The sequence below is a fragment of the Mesoplodon mirus genome, assembly GCF_964341445.2.
Source record: "Mesoplodon mirus genome assembly, chromosome: 19".
In the NCBI taxonomy this organism is placed as follows: domain Eukaryota; kingdom Metazoa; phylum Chordata; class Mammalia; order Artiodactyla; family Ziphiidae; genus Mesoplodon; species Mesoplodon mirus.
In genome coordinates, this window is record NC_138995.1 from 57,564,334 (window position 1) to 57,582,894 (window position 18,561).

Here is an 18,561-nt window from a genome sequence, read left to right on the forward strand (position 1 = left end):
AACACAACCTACCATCTCAGCCATTTCGAAGTGTACAATTGAGCGACAGTAAGTGCGTTTGCATAGTTGTGCAACCTTCACCCCCATCCTTCTCCAGAACTTGTAGCATCTTGCAGAACTGAAACTCTGCACCCACTAAACAATAACTCCCGGTTTCTCCTCCCCTGCCCCCAGTCCCTGGCAACTGCCATTCTACTTCCTGTCTCTCCGTCATAAGTGGAATCAGATGGTATCTTTGTCTTTTTGTCACTGGCTCACTTCACCTAGCTTAAGGTCATCCATGCCGTTGCCTGTATCAGAATTTCCTCCCTGAATGATATTCCATTGTAAATAGACACCACATTTGGCTTATCCATTCATCTGTTGATGGACACTTGGGTTGTTTCTACCTTTTGGCTCTTGTGAATAGTGTTGCTGTGATCGTGGGTGTATAAATCTGTCTTCAAGACCCTGCTTTCAATTCTTTTGTGTATATATCCAGAAGTGGACTTGCTGGGTCATATGCTAATTCTATTTTTAATTTTTTGAGGAACCGCCAAAGTGTTTTTCACAGCAGCTGCAACATTTTACATTTCCACTAACTAACAGAGCACCAGGGTTCCAGTTTCTCCAGGTCCTCGGCAAGACTTGTTAATTTTGGGGTTTTTGATAGTAGCCCTTCTAGTGGGGGTGAGGCGGCATCTGTGGTTTTGATTGCATTTCCCTAATGATTGGTGTTGATCATCTTTTCCTGTGCTTATGGCCATTTGTATATCTTCTTTGGACAAATAACTACTCAAGTCATTTGCCCTAATTTCATTTCATTAGCTTGAACTTAAATGCGCGTAGTCACACATGGCTAGTGGCTTCCGTATTGGACAGCGCAGGTCAGTATGCCCCTGACCTCCCAGAACTGGATTATTTTGCAGTAAATCACAGACATTTGATCATTTCACCCCTATGTATTTTAGGATGTATTTCTAAAAGGTAAGAACTCTAAAGGAAAAAAAGCAGAAAAACAAAAACACTATGCCATTGTTATACCTAGAATCTTAATCACAATTTCTTAGTATCATCAGATATCCAGACAGCATTCAAATTCTGTCTTTCCGCTCTTAGTGGGTTCATTTGTTTCTTTCAAGGCTCCCTCTGTCTGCCGGGTTGAGAGCTGCAGGATCCTGGGTAGCCCTGTGCATGAGTGGGTAGGGGGCACGTATCACTGGTTGTGTGTGGCCCATGGTTTCCCATTCACCACTCTATTTAGCCTCGTTTATCTCACCTGACAAATGGGGTAACAACAGGGGTTTGGAAGGACCCAAGGAGACCTGGTACCTGGCAGTTTAAGTCAGACCACGTGCATAATCAAATGATGTGTAAACCCTTCCATATGGTAACTCCATTTTTAGTTTTTATTGAGCCTCCATGCTGTTCTCCATATTGGCTGCACCAACTTCCATTCCCACCAACAGTGTAGGAAGGTTCCCTTTTCTCCACACTGTCTCCAGCATTTATTATTTGTAGACTTTTTGATGATGGCATTCTGACTGGTGTGAGGTGATACCTCATTGTAGTTTTGATTTGCATTTCTCTGATAATTAGCAATGTTGAGCATCTTTTCATGTGCCTGTTGGCCATTTGTATGTCTTCTTTGGAGAAATGACTATTTAGGTGTTCTGCCCACTTTTTAATTGGGTTGTTTGTTTTGTTGTTATTGAGTTGTATGAGCTGTTTGTATATTTTGGAAATTAAGCCCTTGTCAGTCACATCATTTGCAAGTATCTTCTCCCAGGCTATAGGTTGTCTTTTCCTTTTGTTTATGGTTTCCTTTACTGTGCAAAAGCATATAAGTTTGATTAGGTCCCATTTGTTTATTTTTGCTTTCATTTCTATTGCCTTGGGTGTAAACCCTTCAAAATGTGCTCAAGGGCCAAATGTGACAAAAGGCACCAGGTGGAAAAGCTGGGGCCTGGGGACTTTTGTCCAACCTGACTGTGCTGTGGCCAGAAAGCTTTGAGAGTTGCCACACTAGGTAAGATTCACAATGGCAGCTAAAATGATTGTGTAACAGTATCTATCGCTTACAAAATACTTTACTACACCTGAGGATTAAAGGCCTAAGAGCCTCTCCACTGCCATACGTGAAAATAAGGACTATGATTGTGCCCATTTTACAGATGAGGGCACTGAAGCCTAGAGCGGTGAAGTCACTTGCCCGACTTCAGCGCATGTGTGGGGAAGTGGAGATTTGAACTGCTGACTCCAACCCCAAACTGTAACCCCATGCTGGGCCTCTTGGCATCAACCTGATTGGTGACATAGATGCCAACCCTGGCACCTGAACGGGGGACCCATCTCAGAGGAACCCCGGACCTGCTGATCACTGACAAATGGTTTTCTTTTTATTATGGAAACTTTCGAGAAGATGTAAATTAACTAGAATGGGGTACTGAAGCCCCCAGGTAGCCATCATCCAGCTCTAACAGTTACCAAGATTTGCCATGTCTGTTAGCTCTCCTCCCCCACTACAACTCTATTCTGATTATTTATTTTGTACAGTTTTGTTTTTTTGGGGTTTTTTTTTTGCGGTACGCGGGCCTCTCACTGTTGTGGCCTCTCCGGTTGCGGAGCACAGGCTCCGGACGCGCAGGCTCAGCGGCCATGGCTCACAGGCCTAGCCGCTCCGCGGTACGTGGGATCTTCCCGGACCGGGGCACGAACCCGTGTCCCCTGCATCGACAGGCGGACTCTCAACCACTGCGCCACCGGGGAAGCCCTGTTTTGTACAGTTTTTTAAAGGTAAAATTAACATGCGTTGAATTGACATGTGTTGACATACACAAATCTGAGCTGTGAATTTTTAAACCCCCATGTAACGGACACCCCATCGCCATGCAGAACCTTGCCCTCTCCCCGGAAAGTCCCCCTTGTCCATTGCTCTGCTGTTACCATCTGAGTGAGAACACGTGGATAACAGATCCTCACAGGCTGGAGCCTCCCACTGGACATTCACCCGCAGATCCCATTTGGAGAGCCCTGTTCAGGAGACACCCACCTCCTGGCTCTACTTCTGGTCCGACATTTACAGAACTTGGGCCACACCCAAAGCTTGGGGCATGGAGGAGGGGAGAACCCACATGGAGCTGGCGGCGCTCACAAAGCCACCTTGGACGCTTGTGATCACCCTGGTCCAGGGCAGTGCACCTGGAATCTAGATGGGCCAGGATCCCGTGTTCCAGGGTCTTGTGACAGATGCTTTCTAGATCTTTCCAGGGCCTGGGGCTCTCCATAAAAAGGAGAAGCAGCTCCCGTTCCTGCTCTCTCTTCCATCTGCTCGAGCTTTATCGCTTTTTTGGATCTGAGCTATCCCAGGCATTCACAAAATGCTAACAAAGGCTGTCACCCAGCTTCGTCTTATCTTAACGCTGTGGTTGACGCTGTGGCGTGTTGGCTTCACATTTAAAAGAGAAACAATATGACGAGAGGACCGTCTGTGGGATAGTGGTTAAGGGCGGGGACTCTGGAGTCAGCCGACCTTGGCTCAGACCCCAGCCTGACCACTGACCACTGGAGGGATATAGGGCGTATGGCTCACCCGTTCTGAGCCTCGCCTTCCTCATCTGTGGAATGGGGCTGCGAAAAGCACCTGCTTCATAGGGATTCAAAGACTGTGAACAGGCTGATACGTGCAGAGTACTTCAAACCAGCAGCCATCATCGTCATCACAGCCACCATCATTACTGTCATCAGGTCAATCCTTGTTATTCGTGGATTCCATATTTGTGAATCCGCCTATTTGCTAACATTGTTAACCCCCAAATCAGTACTCACAGCGCTTTCCTGGTCACTTGCAGACGTGTGCAGAGCCGTGAGTCTCTCTCGAGTCTCCCGATGCACGTGCTACCAGCTGAGGTTGAACGCAGCGACCCTCTGTCTCTCTGTTCAGCTCCAGAGCTATAAACAAGCATCCTCTTTAGCGCCCTGTTGTTTTGCACTTTTGTGCTTTTTGTGGGTGGTTTTGCTGTTAACGACGGCCCCTCCCGTGTAGGGCTGAAGGGCCACCCAGTGTCCATAAGCACAGGAAGGCTGCGATGTGCTCTGGAGAGACCACGCGTGTGAGATGACCTGCCCTCAGGCATGAGTTACAGCGCTGTGGGCCTTGAGCTCAGTGTGAGCGAATCAACCATTTATATTAAACAGGGTGTCTTTATTTTTTTTTATTATTTTTAAAATAAATTTATTTATTATTTATGGCTGAGTTGGGTCTTCGTTGCTGTGCGCGGGATTTCTCTAGTTGCGACGAGCAGGGGCTACTCTCGTGGTGCGCGGGCTTCTCACTGCGGTGGCTTCCCCTGTTGCGGAGCACGGGCTCTAGGCGCGCAGGCTCAGTAGTTGTAGCGCACGGGCTCTGTTGCTCCACGGCATGTGGGATCTTCCCGGACCAGGGCTCAAACCCGTGTCCCCTGCATTGGCAGGCGGACTCTCAATCACTGCGCCACCAGGGAAGTCCCAAACAAGGTGTCTTTAAACAGAAACACACATAAACCAAGGGGATATATTGACGGGTTGATGAGAATGGGACCAGAGGCTGGCAGGAAGCTAACCCTGTCTTTCCCCAGGGGCTGCGGCTCAGTGGCCATAATCGCAAATTCACGGTGACCTTATAGGACATAAGCACCTCAGATGATGAGACCTGACTGTATTTTGCTAGATTGAAGTGCTGATGGATTATATCATATAATGTTATATACTATTGCATGATGTATGTGCGTGTGTGCATATATATATATATGTACACACACTGTATGTAGATATAGTGCAGTGTGTCTGCATATATATATGTGATAATGTACCGTGTTGTTTCCTGTGGTTTTAAACTTGTATTTGACCTCTCGTCTCTCTGGCTACATCTTTCTCCTTTTCACTGACTGTCTCACTCACAGCCTCTCTCTCATTCTCTCTCCACAGCTGGCCCCCGAAAGGACGCTCCCCACATCCCCAGCTGGGGGCCCTGCGTAGACCTGGAGTGGACGCCCCCTCCTTCCCTTCATGATTCGTTTGTAGCGCAGGTAACCAGCCAAGCATCCCGCTCATTCCCGGAGGGGCCGTGGTCTCCCGTCCACCTCCCCGGAAGGGACGTTCCTTCTTGGAAGAGCCTGGCTCAGGCAAATCCTTCAGCCCCACCCTCTCCAGCCTGGGCCCCCTGGGTCATTCGGGCCATTCCCCCCCAACCGCCATGCCATCTGCAGGCAGGATCTCCCTCCCCGCTTTCCATCTTCTCCAGATTCTCCGCAGATCCTGCCTTGTCATTCCCTGGCCAGGCCTTGCCCACCTTAGGCTGGTTGGGAAGGCAGGGGCTTGTAGGCCACAGAGCTGGTGACATGGGAAGACAGGGGGTGTGGGCGGAGATATGAAGCCAGAGAGAGTGTGTTATCTTGCCGCACGGATGCAGCAAGAGCCTTGGAAGGGCCTCTCTGGGGACAGTCCCCGGGGCCAGCTCTAGAGGCAAGGGTGATGGGTGTGTGAGGCTCCGGGGCCATGTGTTTCTGTTCTAGACTGGGCTTGTTAACCCAGGGCCCGTGAAGTGTGTACGTGTGTGCATACGTGTGTGTGTGTGTCCCATGACACACTTCCCCCTGGGAAAGAACGTGTAACATTTCTGGCCCACATGCATGTTTCTGGCAAGAGGGTCTTTTGTTTTCATCAGACTCTCCAGGGTACTGTTCAGAGAAGCCCCTGAACTAACCATGTGGGGTCCCTCCCTGAGATTCTTTATGTCACAGAGCCGTCGAGGGTAATAGGGGCAGTAGCGGTGATCAGGAAGTTCAGAGAATGCTATTGGGGGTTAGGGGTGGTGACCCAGCTGAGGGGGGGCACGACAGTCACCATGTCCTCAGTGAGTTCAGGACCATCCCCCTCCCCCTACCAAGAAGAAAAAGAGAGGGTAATAACTCCATGGCCCTGGACTGGGATTGTGTGTGATTTCTCATCGTGTTCTGTCTGCGTGGTTGGGAGGGAAGGATGCGTGGGCTGATGGAAGGATAGGTGGATGGGGACTTCCCTGGCGGTCCAGTGGTTAGGACTCAGTGCTTTCCCTGCCCGGGCCCGGGTTCAGTCCCTGATCGGAGAACTGAGATCCCGCAAGACTCTCAGTGCGGCCCAAAAAAGTAAAAAGGAGGAGCGGATGGAAGGACGGGTCAGTTTGTGTGTTTGGAAGACAAGAAAGATGGGTGGTTGGGTGGAAGTTTGTAAAGATGGGTGCATGGAAGCTTGGTAGGATGTCTGGAGCAGTGGTGGTTGGCGCGGGGGTGGATGGGCAAACAGAGAACTTGTTTTCTCACTTGTAAAATGGGGCACACGGCATCCCTTTCCCATGGGGGCTGAACAAGCTAACATTTGTGAAACGCTTGGGACAGTGCCTGGCACATGGTAAGCAGGAGACAAATGTTAGCCGTCCTCATCCTCATCATTCTGACAGGCTCGGCCCGGCTGTGGCGGTTCCTCTGACTCAGAGCGCCCGCCCTCCGGGTCCCTCTCCTTCTCTGTTCCCTTCCTTGAGAACCACGCTGCATGTGTCTTCCAGGGGGACCCAGAGCCTGGGCCCCTTCACGCTGCCTCCCCTCGGCCTCCCTCCCTCCACCCAGTCACGTGTAGGACAGGAGCACAGGCTTGGGGCCGGACTTCCGGGTTCAGGGCTGGCTCTGCCACCTGCTAGCTGGGAGACAGAGAACCATGGTCTCAGCTCTTCCTTTTACTCATCTGCAAAGCGGGGGTGGCAGGACCCACCTCGAGGGATACTGTGGGGATTAAATGAGTTACATGTGTGTGAAGCATTTAGCACGGGGCCTGCATGTGATCAGGACTCAGTCTGGGTTGATGTCATCACCATCGTCATCAGATGCTGGGGAGAGAGAGGGAGGAGGAAAAGGCAGCTGTCTGTCTCTGATCAGGAGGCTCTGGTACGGAGGGCACCTGCCCCACCCCTACCCATGCCCCTAGACTTAAGGGGTCAGAAACCCTGACCCCTCCAGGGGTCTTGGCCCCAGGGAATGGTCCCTGCAGGGAGGGTCCTGGCACGCTGCCAACATCTAACTTGTCTCCCTTGCCCTCTTCCCGCCCCGCCCCGTCCAGTGGCGATGGATGATGAGGATGGGAGATGCTTACTAGACGTGATTTGGTGAGTAATGGGCTCCCCACCCCACCCCACCCTCCCCCACCCTCTCCCTCCCCTCCCCTGTCCCTCATCTCCTCAAATGTCTCTCCCCTTCTCTCTTTCAGTGACCCTCAGGCCCTCAATGACTTCTTACATGGATCTGAGAAGGTGAGTGCTGGGGCAGGGAGAAGCATCCCCAGGGCAGGGGCCTGTGGAATTGGGAGCTGAGAGACACTCCCCCCTGATTCAGTAGACATCTGCCGCTTGCCTTCCATGAGCCAGGCCCCAGGGTTATGGCAGAGAGTGAAAGAGATGGCAAATCCCTGCCCTCACTCCATACACATTTCCTCGGTAAACAAAGCAACCGAGAGCTAATAAAGGTGATGGTGGAAAGCACCACGCAGAGCAGCATAAGAAATAATAATGTCACTTGCACAACAAAAGAGGTTTAAAAGAAAATGAATGGGAGGCGGAAGCAGGGGCTTCTCTAGCTGGTGTGAACCTGAAGGATCAAAGGGAGGTGCCCATGGCGCTCTGGGCAGGGGAAGGACAGGTAGGAAGGTTGGAAAGTTTGAGAAAGAAGGCCAGTGGGGCCAGAATGAAGGGGAAACTTGAAGGTGGTAAGACTGGAGTGGACAAAAATCACCAGGTCTTGAAGGGCTTGGAGGACCTTGATCGAGGAGTTCAGACTTTATTCTGAACGTGACAGGCAGTTCTGACGGGTTATTAAGCAGAAGAATGCCACATTCCGTTTGCACTCCAGAGAAATGGAACAAAGTGGGGGAGAGTGGATGTCTGTTGAGCCATGAGGAGCTGTATCAGTCACCTACAGCTGCATAACAAGTTATCCCATCACTTAGTGACTTAAAACAACATTTGTTAGAGCTCTCAGTTTCTGAGGGTCAGGAACTGGGGAGTGCTTAGCTGGGTGTCTAGCTCAGTGTCTCCCCTGAGTAGCAATCAGGATGTTGCCTGGAGCCGCTGTCATCTGAGGGCTTGTCTGGGGCTGGAAGATGTGCTTCCACAATGACTCACTGCCGTGGCTGTTGGCTGGAGGCCTCAGCTCCTCACCATGTGGGCCTCCCCATAGGATTGCTTGGGTGTCCTCACAGCATGGCAGCTGGTTCCCCCAGAGCAGGTGACCCAAGGGAGAGAGCCAGGAGGAAGCTCAGTGCCTTTTATGACCTAGTCTCCAAAGTCACACACTGTCACTTCCGTCATACTGCATTTACTAGAAGTGAGTCACTAAGCCCGCCCACACTCATAGGGAGGGAACGGAGCTCTGCTCGAGAGGGGATGTGTCAAATAATCTGTGGAGCGGAGGCGAGTGCGGAGCAGAAGTTGGTGGCCTGGGCCCCAGGGCAGGCACGGGAGGAGGTACCAGGCGCTGGCTCTGGGATCTGTCTGGGAGGCAGAATCACTAGACTTGCTGGTGGCTTAGATGGTGAGGAAGAAAGAGCATTCAGAATGCCTCCTGGACTTGACCTGAGCAGCCGAGTGGGTGGTGGTACCGTTCTCTGAGACTGGGAGTTAGAGGTGGATTCCAGAAGTCCAAGGGCGGCTATTGGATTTACCAGTCTGGGGTTCTGGAAAAAGATCAGCTGGACAGAGAAACTGGGGAGGCTTGGCTGTGGACAGCCATTCATTGGGCGCTTGGGCCTGTTCTAGACATTGCCTATGTCTGCGGGAACGAGACAGGTCCCTGTGCTCCCAGACACGGGAACACACACACGTTAGGCGCCCGGGTGGCAGGGCGTGCCGGGTGCTTGGGCTGGGCAGTGGAAGGAGCGACTTAGTAGGAAGGGACGGACAGTTGTCGGGAGACAAATGTGACAGGCCCTGCCAGATGTGTTACCAAAGACGCTTGAGCAAAGCCACGGAGGCAGGATTCTAGAGTTCAAGGCAGGCATGTCAGGAGAGGCTCGGACTCTGCTGGGGTTGCCTCGCGTTTTAATCTTGCAGCCAAGCCCCTTTCTTTGGGGCGACTTTTCTGGAGGCGGAGTTCCTGTACCCCTCAAATCTCCCCCCCCAACCCCCCCACCTCGTCTTTGTCTTTTTGTCCCATGTAACCCTAAATTGGTTTTTGTTCTAGAGGTGGGCCGGCCCACTGCCCAGCTGACCTTTGACCTTGGGTGGGGGCGGGTCTTGTTGCAGCTTGACAGTGATGACCTCCTGGATAACCCCGGGGAGGCCCAAAGTGCCTTCTATGAAGGTCCTGGGGTAAGTGGCCCGGGGGCTCGGGGAAGGCCGTGGGCTCCAGGCATCACCCAAGTCGCCTGTGGTGGCAGCCAGTGGGGGAGGGGAGAAGGGGTCACACTCGTCCCCTGAGGCACTTTGCCGGGAGGGGGGCAGGGGGCAGTCACTGAGGAGCAGTGTGGGTGGAGGTGAGGCCGGAGCTGCTGGACCCCCAGCTGTGCCCTCCGGCCCCTCAGAGAAGGAGGTGCGGTCCTGAGTCCCTGGCCTTGGAGGGCAGCTGCTACAGAGCTGGTACAGAGGCAGAGGCTGGCTCTGGAGTTCACAGTGGGCAGGGCGGGGGGGCTGGGGGGTCCTGTCCCGGCCCAGCCATGGGTGGGGTGACCTGGGGGAAGGGGATCGACTGTTGTGGACCTCAGTGTCCACCTGGAAGATGAAGGCAGGGGTGATGAGCAAAGCCCAGAGCGGGGAACATAGTGGACTTTTATTGAGCACCTACTGTGTGCCGGGCCCATTACTCAATGCCAGTCGTCCCTCCCTCTTCTTCCTCTTCTGTGGCCTCTCCCCTCCCCGCTTCGCTCCCCATCCCTCCCCCTCCTTTTTCTTCCTCCCCCCTCTTCTCTCTCCCTCCCACTCCCCCCTCCTCCCTCTTCATTAACATAACTATCAGTTACCAAATACCTATCATATGCCAGGCCCTTTACAGTAATTTTCATTTAGTCCTCACAACAACCACAGTAACATTCCAAATAATTTATCTGGCATAATATAAATGACTAAATCCAGAACCCAACAAATACACGTTATGTTCGTGTTATTACATTTACAGACCAGTAACAATGTGCATTATTCTTACCCGTGCCATCCTCTTAATGCCCATCACGTCCCTGGTCAGGTTCTCAGCACCTCCTGTATGTGACGTCAGTGAACGTCACGACTGTCCTAGGAGGCGGGTTTGGTTATGGCCATTTAGCGGTTAGGAACTCAGGACTGCCTGGTCCTTGGTTGGGGGCTGAGCCGGAGCCCCATCCTGCCAGGCACTGCCCTCTACTCAGCAGCAGGGTGACCCCTTTCCCCGGTCTGGGAGGCAAGGAGGGAGCAGTGCCCACTTCACTGAGCTGTTATTAACGACAACATGGACAGTAATAATGACGGTAACAACGACAGATGATGTTTCTCGCATGCCAGCCAAGAGCCACGTACTGCTCTGAGCCCTCCACTAGGATTAACTCAGAATCTTTCAAACTACAGGTGTTTGTTTTTTTTTTTAATTTTATTTATTTTATTTATTTATTTTTGGCTGCGTTGGGTCTTCATTGCTGTGCGTGGGCTTTCTCTAGTTGCGGTGAGTGGGGGCTACTCTTCATTGCAGTGCACGGGCTTCTCGTTGCAGTGGCTTCTCTTGTTGCAGAGCATGGGCTCTAGGCGTGCGGGCTTCAGTAGTTGTGGCTCGCGGGCTCTAGAGCGCAGGCTCACTAGTGGCGCATGGGCTTAGTTGCTCCGTGGCATGTGGGATCTTCCCGGACCAGGGCTCGAACCCGTGTCCCCTGCATTGGCAGGCGGATTCTTAACCACTGTGCCACCAGGGAAGCCACCGAACTACAGGTTTTGATCCATTACCTGGTCAAGTATCAGTGGGTTTTCCATGCCCTTGGCATAATTATTACTTGTGGAATATTTGCTCCAAAATGCATGTATTGATTACACACTCGTGTCCTGGATTGCCATCCCGGAAAGCATTTAAGAAACATCAGGTTCGGGACTTCCTTGGTGGTGCAGTGGTTGGGAGTCTGCCTGCCGATGCAGGGCCCTGGTCTGGGAAGATCCCACATGTCGCGGAGCGGCTGGGCCCGTGCGCCACAACTGCTGAGCCTGTGTGCCACAGCTGCTGGAGCCTGCCCATCTAGAGCCTGCGCTCTGCAACAGGAGAAGCCACTGCAATGAGAAGCCCCGTGCACCGCAACGAAAACCCAACGCAGCAAGCAAGCAAACAAACAATCAGGCTCACATTGCGCTGGGCACCAAGTAAGGCTCCCATCCGGTAGCTCCTGCCGCTGCTGCCTTTAACAGAACCACGATCTTTTATCTGAAACCTTTGGGACCAGGCTTGTTTTGGAATTCAGGGTTTTTCAGATACTGGAAAGGTGATGCAGAATATGTGTGTGCTGCATGTAACAACACACTCACTTTTCTGTGGTCAAACTTAAGGTGAGTCACGTTACATGGATGAATTATGCCTTTCCCTCAGAGCATCACCTGAGTTCTGTTCAGGATTTACAGCCTAAAGTTAGCAAAACATTTGTGGTTTTCAGAGCCTTTCGGGTTTTGGAATTGCAGATAAGTATTACGGGCCTGTATGGCTGTTTAGAAAATGGTTTTTATTACATTCTGCTGATGTGTACAGATGGGGAAACAGGCTGGATTAAGCAAGCACCAGGTTGCCCAGCCCAACCCTGGCAAAGCTGGCATTTGAACCCAGGTCCAGCCACTTCTAGGTGGAAGGTTCTTCCTATCCCTGCCGCCATGACTCCGAGTGCCCTTTGCTTCCGCGGTGCCGAGCCCGGCCCCTTGCTAACCTCAGCTCTCTCCTTCACACCTTACCTGCCTCCAGCTCCACGTGCAAGAAGCTTCTGGCAACCACTTGAACCCAGAGCCCAGTCAGCCAGCCCCCAGCGTGGACCTCGACTTCCTGGAAGATGATATCCTGGGCTCGCCGGCGGCGGGGGGCGGGGGCGGCGGGGGCGCCGACCAGCCCTGTGACATCCTCCAGCAGAGCCTCCAGGAGGCCAACATCACGGAGCAGACACTTGAAGCCGAGGCCGAGCTCGACCTGGGCCCCTTCCAGCTGCCCACCCTGCAGCCTGCGGATGGCGGGGCCGGCCCAGCGGGGACCGGAGGGGCTGCCGCCGTGGCCACGGGGCCCCAGGCCCTCTTCCCGGGTGGGGCTGACCTGCTGGGGCTGCAGGCCCCACCCACCGTGCTGACCCACCAGGCCCTGGTGCCGCCCCAGGACGTGGTCAGCAAAGCCCTCAGTGTCCAGCCCTTCCTGCAGCCCGTGGGCCTGGGCAACGTGACCCTGCAACCCATCCCAGGCCTTCAGGGCCTGCCCAACGGCAGCCCCGGGGGCGCCGCGGCGGCTACTCTCGGCCTGGCTCCCATCCAGGTGGTGGGCCAGCCCGTCATGGCACTCAACCCGCCCACCTCCCAGCTCCTGGCCAAGCAGGTGCCCGTCAGCGGTTATCTGGCCTCGGCAGCTGGCCCTTCAGAGCCAGTGACCCTGGCATCGGCCGGCGTCTCGCCGCAGGGGGCTGGCCTGGTCATCCAGAAGAACCTCCCTGCCGCTGTGGCCACCACACTCAATGGGAACTCGGTGTTCGGAGGGGCGGGAGCCGCCACGGCCGCGGCCAGCGGGGCGCCCTCGGGACAGCCGCTGGCGGTGGCCCCGGGCCTCGGCACGTCGCCTCTGGTTCCGGCGCCCAACGTGATCCTGCACCGCACGCCCACGCCCATCCAGCCCAAGCCTGCCGGCGTGCTGCCCCCCAAGCTCTACCAGCTGACACCCAAGCCGTTCGCCCCCGCGGGCGCCACGCTCACCATCCAGGGCGAGGCAGGGGGCCTCCCACAGCAGCCCAAGGCCCCCCAGAACCTGACTTTCATGGCGGCGGGCAAGGCCGGCCAGAACGTGGTGCTGTCGGGCTTCCCTGCGCCCGCCCTGCAGGCGAACGTCTTCAAGCAGCCTCCCGCCACCACCACGGGCGCGGCCCCGCCACAGCCCCCCGGGGCCTTGAGCAAGCCCATGAGCGTGCACCTCCTGAATCAAGGCAGCAGCATCGTCATCCCTGCCCAGCACATGCTGCCGGGCCAGAACCAGTTCTTGCTGCCCGGCACGTCGGCAGTCCAGCTCCCCCAGCCGCTCTCGGCCCTGCCGGCCAACGTGGGCGGGCAGATCCTGGCGGCCGCAGCCCCCCACGCAGGCGGACAGCTCATCGCCAACCCCATCCTCACCAACCAGAACCTGGCGGGCCCGCTGAGCCTGGGCCCTGTGCTGGCCCCCCACTCCGGGGCCCACAGCGCAGCCCACATCCTCTCGGCGGCCCCCATCCAGGTGGGCCAGCCAGCGCTCTTCCAGATGCCCGTGTCGCTGGCTGCGGGCAGCTTGCCCACACAGAGCCAGCCGGCACCCACCGGCCCCGCCGCCACTACCGTCCTCCAGGGGGTCACTCTGCCCCCCAGCGCCGTGGCTATGCTCAACGCCCCCGACGGTCTGGTGCAGCCCGCCACCCCTGCCACCGCCGCTGCCGGGGAGGCCGCGCCTGTCCTCGCAGTGCAGACGGCGCCCCAGGCGTCCCCCGCGGTCAGCACGCCGCTGCCTTTGGGCCTCCAGCAGCCGCAGGCACAGCAACAGCAGCAGCCTACACAGGGCCCCGCCCCGCAGGCCGCCCCAGCTCAGGCCTCCACCCCGCAGCCCAGCCCAGGCCTGGCGTCCAGCCCGGAGAAGATTGTCCTGGGGCAGCCGCCCTCTGCCGCCACCACGGCCATCCTCACTCAGGACTCCCTACAGATGTTCCTGCCCCAGGTAACCAGGGCTGCCGGGCAGGGGAGGGGACGGCAAGGGCAAAGGCAAGGGCAGGGGGTCTGCATGGAGAGGGGCCAAGAGCTGGAACCGGGTGTGGTTGAAGCAGTGGGTGGGAGGGTCCTGTGGGTTAGGGAGAGCGTCTCAGACACGGCCCCCCTGCTCCAGGTCCCCGAGGAGGAGGCCTGAGGGTGACAGGGCCAACTGACTGACACAGGGACAGACAGACAAGGAGAGTGACTGGCTGACAGACTGCCCACTTGCTGGAGGGTTGGAGAGGGGTCACACAGAGAGAGTGGCTGAGACATGGACGGACAGACGGGGCAGGAGAGATGCACATTGGGGTGGAGCTGGAAGACGACTCACGGGACTGAGGGTTCGGAGCTGCCCCAGGTTGTGGCCTCCTGGACCCTGGGGCTCCCTCCCAGCCCCCGGCCTTGGTGCCCCCCAGCCGGTTCCCACCACCCACTTCCCTGGTGCATCAGTGGGGGTGGGGTGTCAGGGTGGGGAGGCCGCGGGTCTGTGGGGATGGCCTCTGACCCTGTGCGGGCTGCCTGTTTCAGGAGAGGAGCCAGCAGCCCCTCTCCACAGAGGGCCCCCACCTCTCCGTGCCCGCCTCGGTCATAGTCAGCGCCCCGCCTCCCGCCCAAGACCCAGCCCTGACCACCCCCGTCACCAAAGGAGCTGGCCTTGGCCCTCAGGCCCCCGACAGCCAGGCCTCCCCGGCGCCGGCCCCCCAGGTAGACGAACCCCAGCAGCCTCTGTCCCAGCGCAGACCAGCCCTGCCCCTCGCCCCCCTTCCCCGTTCCCTCCGCTCGCTCCCTGGCTGCCCTGCCTGCCTCTCTGTCTTGCTGGCTTGGGAAACGGTGCTCTCCTTGGCTCCCCAGATGTTTCCTGAGGGTCTCCGGACAGTCGTGGATGCTTGAGACGACACTCTAGTCAGGGACACAAGATCCACACAGCAGGAAATGGATTAGGTCCTAGAATGATCATTTTCCTATCTGGATAACTAATATTCAGGTAGCTCACATTTTAAGGAAGATACCAAGAGGTCTAGATCAAAGCCCCCTCTCCTGCTTTCCCTCCCAAGGCAGTTTCTTGCACTCCTTTCCCACGCATAGACAAGCAAAATGACAACTGGATTCCTTCCCTTCCATTTTTACCAAAGTGATAGCGTACTCTGCATGCATTCTGCACCTTTTATTATTTAAAAGTTCATCTTGGAGACTGTACTTCATTCTTGCATAGTATTCCATTGTGTGGAGATACTATCATTTATTTAACCAGTTGTTGTTGGGAATTTAGGTCACTTTTGGTCTTTAGCTGTGGATGAGCAAGGTTGCAAAGAAGAACTGTACATATGTCTCCTTGTAGGATAAGTTCTTTAAAAGGAAATTGCTAGGTCTAAGAGCAAATGTATTTGTAGTTTTGACAGATATTGCCAAATTACTCTGGAGTATAAATTGGTTTAACAGATTATCAGCAATATATGATCTGTGCCTTTTTGTCCCCACCCTCAGCAATATTGAACTTGGCTGATCAGATAGGTGAAAATAGTATCTTGTTTTGTTTTAATATGCATTTTGTTTTACGGTAAATGAGGCGGGGCAGGTTTTTATAGATTTAGAGCTACTTGTGTTTTCCTTTCTACAGAATTGTCTGTTCATATCCTTGGCCATTTTCAAATTTGGGGTAATGGTCATTTTCTTGTTGATTTGTAGAAACTCTTTACATATTAGAGAAATTAGCCGTTGTCTCATATAAGTCATTAGCACGTCAGCATTTGAGAGGTTAGGGTGGGCCACCTTTTATTCTGGAGGGATGGATGTTGTACTCCTTCGAAAAGGACCAGTGGGGAGGTGGATTAGGGTAGGCAGGAAGAGGAGGGAATAACATGAGCGAGGTCCAGGAAGGCAGAAATCAGCTGGGCCTTGGCCTTAAACAGCCATGATTTCATTCTCAGGCTCTGCTACTCACCATGTGACTTGAAGCAACTAGTTTCTTCATTCCATCAACAGTTGTTTAGGGAAAGGGGTGCACTACGTATGTGTCAGGCCTTGTGCTAACCCTGGGTGAGTCCCTGTAACTGCCGAGACTTAATTTCCTCATCTGGAAAATGGGAATAATAGTTTCTTTATAGGTCTGTTAGGACAAGTAAACCAGTTAATATGTGCTTTGCACAGGGTAAGCACTCCATAAATATTTGCTATTATTATTATTATTTTAGCTATTGTGTTTATGGGTCAGTCCAGAGGGACATGGGGCCAGGATGTCCTCAGGTCATCTCTACCCAGAGAGGAAAGCCAGGCAGGAGTAGGGGAGGGGCGAGGGGCGAGGGGCCGCCTGGCCCATGAGAGACTCAGGTTGGAAGCACTGTTTCTAGAGTGGTTGGACTAGGCCTGGGTCCCTGGGGCCAAGGGCAGTCCCCTCTCTGAGCCTCGCGAGCTCCCGTCCTCAGCTGGAACGTGTGGCTGGTAGGAGCCCTTTTCCCGAGTGCTGCGGTTGAGAGCCAGGCCAGGGCACATGTGTACTCTGCCACTTTAATGTTGCACACCCTGCAGGTACTTGTCTAGACTCGCTCCTTGGGTGACCAACCAGCCCAGTTTACCCAGTACCGAGGAGGATCTCGGGAGACAGGACTTTCAGTTTTAAAACTGAGACGGTCCCAGAAAGACCGGGACACGTTGGTCACCTTCCTGACTCCTCCCGGCCCTCCCTTGCCACCTTCCCTGCTTTGCATTTCTCCATAGCACTGACCACCCTCTGACCAGGCTGCCTGTTTTCCCCGTTTCCTGTCTTCACTGTAACTGTCAATGCCTCTCTGTAATGTGTACTCTTCACTATAACGTAAAGTCCACGAGGCCGAGAGTTGTGTGCGTTCAGGTCCTGCTCTCTCCCCAGCGCCCAGAACAGTGCCTGGCCTGCAGCAGATACTCGGTGAGCATTTGTAAAATAAATGAATGGAGGAAGGGACCCAGCCACACACAGGAACACCCGCCCAGTGCTGAGCAGCCCACGGCAAGAGCAAAGGGAGAGCCATTACCGATGGGCACTAGGTATGCCTTGAAAACCACTGTCCCGGAGAATTGTTGTCAGGGGAGGTTAGGAACAGGGACTCTGCTCCCGACCCTGCCACTTACAGGCTCTGTGACCTCCGCCAAGTCCCTTACCGCTCTGTGCCTCAAGTTCCTGACCTGTCAGATGAGGAGGAGGATAACGGCATCTACTTCATAGGCTGTCGGGGGGGATAAATAAGTTAATGTATGTAAAGTGCTTGAACAGGGCCGGGAACGTTGAAAATCCTGCAAGCGTGAAAGAAGCCGGGTGAGTTTTCCATGAAGGGCCAGTAGGAAACATTTTAGGCTTTGCAGGTCTCTGTCATTATAGCCTAGCAGCAGTTCTAGACCTAGTTTCTAGATAAATGAATGAGCATGGGCGTGTTCTAATAAAACCTTATTTATGGACGCTGAAATTTGAATCTCCTGTCAGTGTCCCAAGTCAGAAAATCTTCTTCTTTTGACTTCTTTTCAACCATTTAAAAACGTAAAAACTATTCTTAGCTTGCGGGCCATACAGAATGGTCGGCTAAGCGGGTGGCAGGCCAGATTTGGCCTCTGGGCCATAGTTTGCCAACCCTTTTGATGTCTTTATTTCGTTACGTAGACACGCAAGGCTTCATTTATTCAGTCCCCTATTCATGAATACTTAAGGTGGTTTCCCGTGGAATTGGTAACAAACCACACTCCCCTACATATTCTTCTATCAGGCTTTGCACATGTATGAGAATACCTGTAGGGGTAAATTTCTAGAAATAGAATTGCTGGACCAGAGGGTATACAGTCGGCCCTCCATATCCACAGGTTCTGCATCCCCGGATTCAGCCAACTGCGGATCAGAAATACGCAGGGAAAAATATTCCAGAAAAAGCAATATTGAATTTGCTGCGCTCAGACAACTATTTACATAGCATTTACATTGTATTAGATATCATAAGCAATCTAGAGATGATTTAAAATGTACGAGAGGATGTGCATAGGTTATATGCAAGCACTGTGCCATTTATATAAGGGACTTGAGCATCCTTGGATTTTGGTATCCGAGGGAGTCCTGGAATCAATACCCCTGGATACAGAGGGTTGACTGTAAATGCTTCCCAAGCATGTTATGGACCAAACCCGTTGCTCCTCTGTGAGGTCTGTGCCAGCGAAGGCCTTCTCCCACAGCTTCCTCAACCCCAGATAAGCAGCCGACTCACTGCTGGCCAGGCGGAAAAAGGCACTCCTCCTCCTGCGCTTCTCTCTCATTCTCTGCGTCAATCGAGCATCTTCCCATCTCCTCACGGGCAGTTGGAATCTCTCAGTAAACAGTCCACTCTCATGTGGGAGCTTAAAAAAAAGTGATTATAAAAATAATTTCATGCTTCTTTAGAGAATTTAGAAAATACAGAAAAGAACCAAGAAGAAAAACAAATCACCCATAATACCAGCATGCAGAAGCCACTGGTAGCATGTTTGGTATGACGTTTCCTTTTGGCCTTGCTTGTTTTTCTTCCCATCCATTTAAAACATTTGTCCTTTTGACATTAGGTATTATAGTCACATGGTTCAATCATGAAAAAGCATTTTTAAAGTACGGGGCAAAGCAGCCCACCCCATGCCTGCATTCC

At 53.7% G+C, this 18,561-nt stretch overlaps 1 protein-coding gene across 10 annotated transcripts in view; it reads left to right on the plus strand.

Annotated features, from left to right (window-relative positions):
• The window catches only part of BICRA (BRD4 interacting chromatin remodeling complex associated protein), a 76,517-nt gene that overhangs the window by 47,224 nt on the left and 10,732 nt on the right, over nt 1-18,561 (plus strand). For 4 of the 10 annotated variants that reach the window (XM_082605710.1, XM_082605719.1, XM_082605714.1 and 1 more), the window contains exons 2-7: nt 4,945-5,045; nt 7,108-7,153; nt 7,255-7,297; nt 9,284-9,349; nt 11,934-13,898; nt 14,459-14,635. In XM_082605710.1, coding sequence (XP_082461836.1) covers nt 7,113-7,153; nt 7,255-7,297; nt 9,284-9,349; nt 11,934-13,898; nt 14,459-14,635 — 2,292 coding nt within the window. In that variant the 5' untranslated portion in view covers nt 4,945-5,045; nt 7,108-7,112. Of the gene's footprint in view, nt 1-2,676; nt 2,776-4,944; nt 5,046-7,107; nt 7,154-7,254; nt 7,298-9,283; nt 9,350-10,276; nt 10,574-11,933; nt 13,899-14,458; nt 14,636-18,561 lie in introns of those variants that run through there. The other 6 variants (XM_082605718.1, XM_082605711.1, XM_082605715.1 and 3 more) reach the window with 4 other exon arrangements.